The sequence below is a fragment of the Pteropus medius genome, unplaced genomic scaffold (genome assembly GCF_902729225.1).
Source record: "Pteropus medius unplaced genomic scaffold, Ma_sr-lr_union100, whole genome shotgun sequence".
Taxonomy (NCBI): domain Eukaryota; kingdom Metazoa; phylum Chordata; class Mammalia; order Chiroptera; family Pteropodidae; genus Pteropus; species Pteropus medius.
The window spans coordinates 10998403-11008395 of NW_024351543.1; the positions used below are offsets into that span (position 1 = coordinate 10998403).

The 9993-nt window shown below is 47.9% G+C and overlaps 1 protein-coding gene across 1 annotated transcript in view; it reads right to left on the reverse strand.

Moving 5' to 3' along the window:
* The window catches only part of ITGA9 (integrin subunit alpha 9), a 295468-nt gene that overhangs the window by 141495 nt on the left and 143980 nt on the right, over window positions 1–9993 (reverse strand). The window contains exon 16 of the mRNA XM_039843320.1: window positions 1773–1922. Within this exon, the coding sequence (XP_039699254.1) occupies window positions 1773–1922 (150 nt within the window). The remainder of the gene's footprint in view (window positions 1–1772; window positions 1923–9993) is intronic.

Here is a 9993-nt window from a genome sequence, read left to right on the forward strand (position 1 = left end):
TAGTACTCAGATTCACTGAGTCCCCAGACTGACCTCTTCTTCACACTCCATCAGGAGATGACACTAACTGTTACTCCTCAGTCCAGGTAGAATTCATCGGCTTCCTTCCCTGCTTCTTCATCATACCCTCCTCTCCTCTTCTCCTCGCCTTCTTCATGCCTCCCCTGCATGCCAGCCCTTCCACTTTGCCCCACCCACTTAGATACCCAATGTCCTCCAGGTCTCTCTTCTCACTCCCCCAGAGCCTGCTCTAAGTATCAAAGACCATCAGGGCACACTGGCCATGCTCCAGGGTACTTGTGTTTTGAAAGAAGCTCACGTTTGAAATCAAAAGCAGCATTCAGAAAGGCAGTATTGCCAACAGGTTGTGTGCATATGGGCAGCGGGCACTGTTAGCCCCACCCCCCAGCTGATGTGAGTATAGGCAGCTAATGGCTCACTTCTGCATCCTTCTCCAGAGACCTGTCCCAAGCTGAAGGAGGTCTCCTTCAAGAAGGGTTACACTCCCCTACCACACCCCACAGGCAGCCAATGGCTGACTATTATGGAGTACGAAAGGCCAGCCCCCTTACCTCAAGGAAAAGACAATTCTTTGATATAATTTATGCCCTAGAGTTCCCTGCCTCAGGCCAAGTCTGGACCTTAGCTGACACCACTTTCTTGCTCAGGCCCCTCCCCTTCCCTCATTTCCTCACAGGTTTCTCCCAAGAGCACAGCCTCATTAGAATAGGTGTTTCCAAATCCTTGTCTCAGGCTCTGCTTCTAGGAAACCTGATCCAAGACCACATGGGTTAGATTTTGGGAGAAGATAGGAAAGCCTAGGTTAAAAAAAAATCACCACTTAATTGAACATCTAGAGGGACATCTCAAACCCCAAACACTTCTCTGTGGTTCTATTTACAAGTCTAATCTGTCAGGAGGGGGCCACTAATCTGCTGGTTTCCTCATAAGCCAGAACAGTCAGAACAGTGGAGGGTGGGGCCACGAGTGGTTCCACAGCTTTGTCCCCACCCTGCACAGGAGTCAGGTTTAGCCAAAATCCAGTTTTGCCTGACCTTCCCCAGGGCCCTGGATCTGTGGCGATCTTGGGTGTTAAAGAAAGATTTAAAACAGACTTGGAAATCACAGATTCCTTGCATATTTCCTGCCTAGTAGTCAGCACTGCACATCTCACAGGTGGCTCAGGGCGGACAGGCCAGTGCTGCTACACAGAATCAGCTCTGAGGCTCACTCCAGTCTCATGTGGCCTCGTATAGCCTGCACCCAGCCCCACTCTAAAGCTCTCCATCATGACACACCGTGGAATCTGACAAGCACTGGACAGGGTGAGGGGCCTGCCCGCACTCACGGTGCCCCGGCTTCCAGAGACACTCGGATCGGGCATTTTTAATTCAACTACCAATTCTAGTGGGACGAAGTTCGTGTTTCTCCACTCCACTCACTCCCCCACCGATAAAACACTGACTGCACACCTACTATGCGCTGGAAACAGTCTAGGAATAGGACATAAATTCAAGGGCGAAGTGGTCAGTTCATGACCTCAGAGGGATTATAATTTCCTAATTGCTTGAGAATAGCCTCAATGTGTTTAAATCATGTGGTTGTTAGAAGCAACACCCAAAAACATAAATTTCGTCATTTTCCAGATCAGGAAAGGGAGGCCCAGAGAGGGGGTGTGCCTTGGCCTCAGTCCCCCAGGCAGCCAGGGCCATGACTCCTGCCACATGTCACAGCCCCCTTTGGACCCAGTTGTGAGCTTTTAAAGTTCTGACCTGATTCTTTTGGGCAATCTTCTGTCCCTTTTTCCAGCGGAGCACTGGTGTCAGAGCCGGCAGTTCCCTGTCCTCCTCTCCAGTCACGTGCTCACCCAGGCTGTAGGCGGCTTCAAATACAATGGGGCTGATGACATCCTGCACTCTCCGCTGAAACAATAAACAAACAGGCGCATGAAGGGCCCGCGTTGGCGGGACTGCGGCGCATTTCACAGCTCACAAAGACCTTCCACATGCATTGCCTCATGTGATCCCCACAGCCACCCCTGTGAGGTAGAATTTTATTATTTTCATATTTTTGATGAGGTAACTGAGGCCGAAAACAATTACTGTCTTGCCCAAGGTCACTCTGTGAGTGAGTGGGGGCTTCTTCACCCTACCTTGCATGGTGCTAAATCGTCTTCTCTTTAGCATATGGAAGACATTACCTTACTCATCTTCCAAATATTCTTATAAGCCAGTTGGCGGGCAGGAGAGCATCTGCACTCACCCTGCAGTGCTAACCCTTTGCATTCGTGCTGTTTTGATGATCAAAGCTTTTCTGCGTTGAGATAAATATGGATCCTGTGTTAGACAAAGAGACCTGAAGACACCGAGGGGCCTGGCGTCCTCTCAGAGCCAGTCATCCATAAATCTGGGATAAAAGTCCGACTTCTGGCCTTCTGTGGTTTCCTTTGCACTTGAAGACCCACGAGGACAATAGGTTGATAGCCATAACAGGAAAGCAGAGGAAGCGAAGGGAAGAAAACAAGTATGGAGTGAACACCTATGAGATGGGCCTGTGCAAGGTGTTCTAGAGAGATGAGCAACATACCCAAACCCTGTGAGCTGGGGCTTATTATCCTCTACTGCACAATAACAGGAAAATAAATGTGCAAGGCTAAGCTCCCCAGGACACAGGCTGATAGGGATTTTCAATCCCAGCTGTTCAATCCTGGAGTCCCTGGCCTTTCTGCACAAGGTGTCACCGTGTCCCAGGGACCTGGGTCCTCCAGGCTCACAAGTTAGTTTGAGGAGTAGTCAAGGGTGGGTCGTCCCACATTCTGTGCCTGGAGGCTCTGTGGGAGATGGGCTCCCAAGTGGAACAGTGTAAGTCTGAGAAGTGGCACCGATGAGCCAAGTCCTCACTATTGTGCATCTGTCACAGGAGAGACGGGACAGAGCCAGCAGGAAAGCTGGAGTGGCCCAGTCCGAGAGTGAGAGAAGCTGGGTGGGCAGACAAGGGCCAACGACGGGGCCATGAGCAGAGCTAAGGACTTCATAGTATTCTCTGTGTGAAGTTTGGTGGAGCCTGAAGCAGATTAGTGCTGTGTCCAAATCAATAGAAAGCTCTGAAGTTCCCAAGAGGTGCACAGTGAAGACTTTGCTTCCACCGCTCCCTGACACCCAGCGCCCCTCTCCAGAGGCAGACATGCCTGTCAGTTTGGGGGTATTCACCTAGTCTAAACATATGCAGGCAATTGATAGCTCACCACAGACTGCACTTTGCTTTCTTCGCTTAGCATTCATCCTAGAGACGGTTCCATGTGGAAACACAGTGCTCTACCTCCTCCTTTTGGGTGGCACACAGCAAGTTATTATGGGAGTCTTTACCGACCTACATAAAGACTCCTACGTAAAGCTGCTCGGACAAGCAAATGGGTGGCGGCCCATAACAAACTGTAGTAGCATCCTCCCGGGTGGGTTATTTGAACCTCAAATTTCCCAGCAGGGAAGGAAATAAAAGGGTCTGTGATCAAATAAGCTGGGGGAGAAGAGAAGCGGGAAACCAGGTTAAACCAAGTTAAAGAGGGTTTTAGCTCTGTTTTGTTTGTTGCTTCTATCTCAATTGCCTCGGAGAAAGAGTAGGGTGGCCCCCAGTTTTCTGGGTCATGGAGCCCTGTGTTTCCTCCGGGCTGCGGAGTAGAACAGCAGGCGTTAGGAGGACACAGGTGGGACACTGGAGGGCAGAGCTGAAACTTCCGGCAGCAGCTCAGGAAAGGAGATGAAGCCCGAGCCAGGGTGGCATGGAAGGGGAGACAGACGTGGCCGCGCCTGTGGCTGCTGAGCTGCGAGGTGTGGAGAACAGGGCAAAGGGGCACAGATGACTCTGAGGTGATTAGCAGATGATGTACAAAGCATCAGAAAAGCATTCAGCTGGGAATAGCTATAATCACTCGGCATAAATAAAATACGGGACATTACCAGCAGTTTGATAGGGGAGCCTTTGGATAAACTGCTTCCAGAAAATTCTCTTGAACTTCAGATTTTAGCAACAGATCTTTAATACCCATCCTCTTGGGTAAAAGGAGCAAAACACACACCTGGGATCCAGATCCCCTCTGCCTGCTGACTTGGCTGAGCAGAATTTAAAGATGGTCAGGGGTGTGGAGAATAAAGGGTACAATTTTCATGTTTTTACAAATAAATGGTTTAGTGTTTCTTTAAGGTAGACTATTTTAAGGGTTTGCATTTAAATCATTCATGTTGAAATAAGTCAGTTATGATGTTGTTGTTTATTCTTGGGGGGGGAGGTTGAATATGGGGGAAGAGGGGCACGGAAGCAACTTAACATTTCTTGGCTAGCGGTTGTATTCTAGAGACCGGGCCAAGGCGTTAGCGTTATCCCGCTTAATCCACATAATACCTGAGCAGGTAGATTATTGCTCCCATTTTATAGATGAGGTAACAGAGGCTCAGAAGCTCAGATACACTGTGCTCCATCCTAGAGTTAGTAAGCGGTGGAAGGACTCATTCTTAGATCCTGAAGCGCAACCGCTTTCCTTGAAGTCCACAGAATACTATTTAAAAATTATCCCACCCGCTTTAGGTTCTGACCTCGCCCTGAAAAATCATCTGTGTGCTTAAGAGGACGCAGAAGGGAGTTCGGTGGAGGTGGGGGAATGTTTCTCACGCGCGTATGAATGTCAATAAATGACAACTAAGAAACAGAGGCTTGAAGCGAGGGCTGTTCCTAAACGCGCAGCCACTCAAGCCATGACCCCATGCCCCGGCACCGCTTCCTTGGGATGAGTTATGCATTCTGGCATCTCGGGGTGCGGATGCTGCGCTCTGGCGCTGACTGCATGAACCTGTTTTAACTAAGAAGCTTGAAAACAGCTTCTTATTACATATCCCAGTAGCTCTGGGCAGAAGGGATCCAAACCACACTGCGCAGTGGGTGGAGGCTGAGGAGGGGATGGCAATTAGCAACGAGCCAACACCCCCAAAGGACGGCCCCTCCCTCCCACACTGTGCTTGTTTTTTTCCCAGAGCTACAAAGGAAAAGTAGCAGCCACATTGAGTGGTTTCCTTTTCATTTTTTGGAAGTGCAGCTTCCCTCAGCTCAGCACTGCAATTATGTGGAGGAACTCCTGAGGGTAGAGAAGGAGGCTTAGGGTTCTGGCACAGACTGTAATTGCTAAAATTTTACTGCTTAAAAAGAAGAAAAAAAAAAATCACCACTACAAACTGAAGCTTCTAGAGTTGAACAAACACTTATGCTGACAAACCGAAAGGCAAGAAGCTATCTTTCCTGCTGAAAATCTAGAGAGAGTTCCGTTTTGAAAACTGAAGGAGCCCTCACAGAGAACACCACCCGGACTGGTGGCAGAATTTGCAGTGGCGGAAGTTTTATAGGGAACTTAACATATGCTCAAACTGAAATTTATTGGGTGCTTACTTTATGCCAGGCAACGTGCTGGGCCCCAGGGAGACAGAGATGAAAGACTTTCAGGGGAAACAGGCCAGCAGTGACAATCTAGTACATGCATTAGGACAGAGGTGGCTTTGGGGACACAAATGAGGGACACCTGATTCGGACTGTGGGTTGGCAGCCTTCCCAGAGGAGGTGCTCTGGGCTCAGTCATAAGACAAGAAGATGTTAGACAGAGAGCAAGCAGGAGGCATGGTTGGTCCAGCGGGGTAGAAGGGGCGTGGGTGTCCAGGGGATTGCACGTGATCGCCAACGGTGGGAAAGTTGAGCTTATGGGCAGAAGGGAGGGGAGAGGAGGCTGAAGCAGACAGCAGATCTCAGAGGGACTTACGGGTTGGGTCGACTTCATCAGAACAGTCACGGAGAGCTAACTGGGAGTCAGGTGATGCTAGAGGCTGTGTTGCAGAAAAATCTCTCTGGTTTCTTGGATTGATAAGCGTGAGACTGGAAGCAGGGAAACCAGGAAGGAGGTTGGAGGAGGCTGTGTTCTAGAAAGATCCCTCTAGCTGTCCCGTGGAAGTGGATTGATGGCAGCAGGCCTGGGGACAAGTAGGCTAGGGAGGAGGCTGTCACTGGGGTTCAGAAGAAAGATCCTGAGGGCCTGAGCCAGGACACAGCAGAGGAGATGGAGAAAAGCCGAGAGGTATGAGGGAGATTTAGGAAGAAGAGATGATAGGACCTGGTAACTGCATGTGGGGAATGACAGAAAGAGGTATGGAAGATGCCCCGGTGTGCAGCTTGGGCGAGTGAGCGGACACGCTGCTGCCACTCAACATCGTGGGTACCGAGAGAAGAAACGGGTATGCAGTGAGGTTAGGCGTGGGCATAGTGCGTTACAACATAGAGACCCCCGCCCCCCGCCCCACCCTGCCGCCACCTGTCTCCAAACTCTAACTCCACAAGGAATTTCCTCGAATATGCTGATTCGGGCCCAAACTCCATGTTTCCTTTTTCCTTCCACAAAAGTATTTTCCTGTCTCAGTGTACAGGGTCAGTTCTCCCAGATCCGGCTCATATAGACCTACTTTTGGCCCTCTGCCTATACCATGAGCTTGTCTACTCAACTTTCCAGGGCTCTATCCTCCTTTGGACTACATCTTCCTCCTACCTTGGCTCGCCTCACATGCAGAGGCGTTCTCTGGGGGGGCCTAGAGGGCTATAGGGCCTCATAGGGTCTGCGGACAAGAGGGAGTAAGAAGCTCAGGGAAACATGCCTGAGGCGCCATCCCACAGACCCCCATTCCTTCACCGAGAGCCCCTCGGGCTTCCATCTCATTAATTACCTTACTCTGAAAATGAAACAGAAAGAATTCAGACAGACAACCCAGCAGGGGAGGCCCAGTCAGGCAGGTGCCGCCACACAAGGGTGTCTGCGAGAGGTGATGACACTCTGCCTGTTATCTTGGGGCATCTAGGCAGCTGTCAGTCAGAAGCCTCAAAGTCTTTTGTCTCCTTTATTTTGTGGAACCATGGGATTTTCACTGGAGAGTATAAGTACCTTCAAATCACAAGACATCATCTACTTGGTCAGAGGAAGAGCTGTTTTACTACTTGGGGAAACGCCCAGGGTGGTTCAATTCCAACTCTCACTCTGTGATGCTAAGTACGGAAGACCTGAGCACCATGCACCCCGGGGCCAGCCACGTGGATTAGAAACTTACCTCCCCAGCTGCTTTTCTCCAAGAACTGAAGGGTTTTCACAGTCCTTAGCTAACGAGCAGCTACCAGCAGTAAACGAAATGAAAATGAAAACGGGAAGGGCTGACCTCACTTTACATTGGCAAATAACACAGAAGGTCAGCAAATAAGCCACCGGCATTAAGCCAGATAACTGTTTCAGGGGAAACCCCTCTGTTTTTTAAAGAAGTGTCAGTATATTTTCTTTTTCTCAACATGTGATTTTTTTCGGCCCTTCCATCCTGTATCCTTTCTCACAATTTCTCTGCCCTCCATACTCAACTCCACTTCTGCCTACGATGACCTTGCAGGCACTCCTCGAAATGAGAAATCTTCAAAAGTGAAATGCCTTTTCCTGTATCTCTGTGATCAAAATGATGAGAATGATGGTTAAAATGTTATCGGCGAATTTGAATTCTCATAAGCTTGAAGATTTGTTAAAAGCAAACTTGAAGGATTTGTATTTCTAGTAATAAGAGAATAATACTGAAGTCTACTCTTCCACTGAGGATGACTAGAAACGCTGGACCACGACCACACCCACACCCACCCACATCCACCCACACACACAACACACATACCTGTTTGAAAGTATCAAGGAACTATCAAGGCAGCCAGTACTTCAGAGTTTAGGGTTCCAAAGAGAAGGCGAGAACACTGAGGTGACTCTAAAATGTAAGTGGCACTTTCCTCCCAAGCTGTTTGCAGATTTGTAAGCAGTGTGGAACAAGAGGTGAAGAAACTGAACATAGAATGGTGGCTAACAGGCCAAGTTCTCGGGTTTCTGACCTGGGTTTCTGGAAGTCTTCAGAGTGGAGGAAAACTTAAAGCTCAGGGCTAAGGCAGCCCGGACTTGAGAGCCATGATCCCCAACGGAAGGCAAGCACATGGAGGGGAGTGCGATATTCTCTACACCACATTCGCTCTCAAGGCATTCGCTGCTTCCACAGCAGCGCGGGGCTCTGAGACTGAAAAACTAAGCAAAAGGTAGTGGCTAAGGTGCTGAGAAGACAAGATGTATTTAACTGTCAACTGGACACAGCAGGAGGGAAGACCAGTGACCCAGAAGGTGGGTCAGTAGAAGATATCCAGGTAGAAGCATGGAGAAGAAAAAGAATAGAAAATACAGGAAAAATACGCATAAGAGATAAACAGGCCGTAGAGAAAGAAATACCATATTTATAATGATATAATAATGTTTATATAAAACACTTAGCAAATGACCAGAATACTGTAGGTGAGCAATAAATGGTGGCTATTATTATTTTTCCGTCATTTTTCAATAGCAACTTTGATACGTAAAACTGTAAAAACTGCCCTAGTGCAAAAATGAATCCTTAATGTGAACTGTGCATGTCACAAGAAACTATTTCTCATTTTACAAGAGATACACTGAGGCGGTGTGGTTTCGAGTCCTACAAATAAAATACAGATATATTTAAATTAAAAACAAACGAGAAAATTCTAGACATAATATTTAAAAACTGTATGAAAAGCACAACTTACTACAATAGTCTTACAAGACGGGATTTACACTGGGAAGAGACAAAGCTTTATTTGAGAATGAATTCAGTTACAAATACTGACTGGAGAGTCAGAGCTCTGAAAAACAGCTGAATTCAAAACACTTCAAAAACCCTGTCACGAGAGCAGGAAATAAGTGGTGAGCATATCAGAGTATCCTGTTTCTGAAAGTTTTGCGATGAAATTAGAGATTTTAATTATGACGACATATTACGTTACATATAATACCTTATTATGGAAATGGTTATCATTATTAGTCTGAAATGCATGACCCTCGGGCAAGCACCAGCGCTCAGAAAGGGCAAGAAAGCGTCAATGACTCTTCAATGAACGTATCTGCATAAATTATCTAGGAAAATCACATAGTCCCATTGATGCTTTTTCCTCTTAGAAGATAAAACAACATCTAGCTGGATATATGAAAAATGGATGGCTTTTGTGTTAAGTTTGTGGGTGACTATGCCACATCTTTGTATAATTTTTTTTTTTTTTGCAGAGAGACATGTTAATTACATCATAGACAATTATATGCATCATCTGACAGCTAAATGACACCAGCTGGAATTGGCCCGACAGGGAGATTATCCAGCCTATATTTCCTCCAGGGGAAACTGAATTTTAGCTTCCAATCTGATCTCTGCCTGTTGGCTGAAGAGTGAGAGAATGAGGCAGGGACCCACTTGGCTCGGCCAGCATTTGAAAATCCTGCTGACAAATCTCCCCTCCCTTCATCTTGACCTACTAAAGTAACCTTTTGAGGAAGGGGACACAACTGAGCCAAGGGCGGGCGTCTGCTCAGGTGTGACTGCTGATCCCACCTGTGCCTCGGCTTATGCTGATCCCATGTCTGGAATGCTCTTCTCTCTGTGAAACCTGATCCCCCCTCAGGGCTCAGCCCAAGGCTGCCCCTTCTATGAGACTTTCCTTGAGGATGCCAGCCCTCCGGCCACAGCTCCCAAACCCGTGTCCTCAGGACACAATCTGGCACTTAATTATTTTCTGTCTTTTACTGCATTCTTTCCTCGATTCCAAAGACTTCTCTAGTCCCATTTAAAGTTTCCGAAGCTGGGATACGTCTTAGCATCGAAGAGTACATGTATTGTGAGAAAGTTTCCCCTCCTTAACCCCTGCCTGAAATGCTGTCATTACATTGTTAGCAATATGGAAAGTGAGGGAATGTGGGGTGAGCTAGCTCGCCGGTGGGAACCAGTTCTCAGCTCTGCCTTGAGATCCCTGAGTCTCTTGGACAATACTGATCATGCTCTTGTCTGGAAGAGGGAAGTGTAGCAGTAGTGGCCAGACACAGCACTCAGGTGAGTGCTGGGG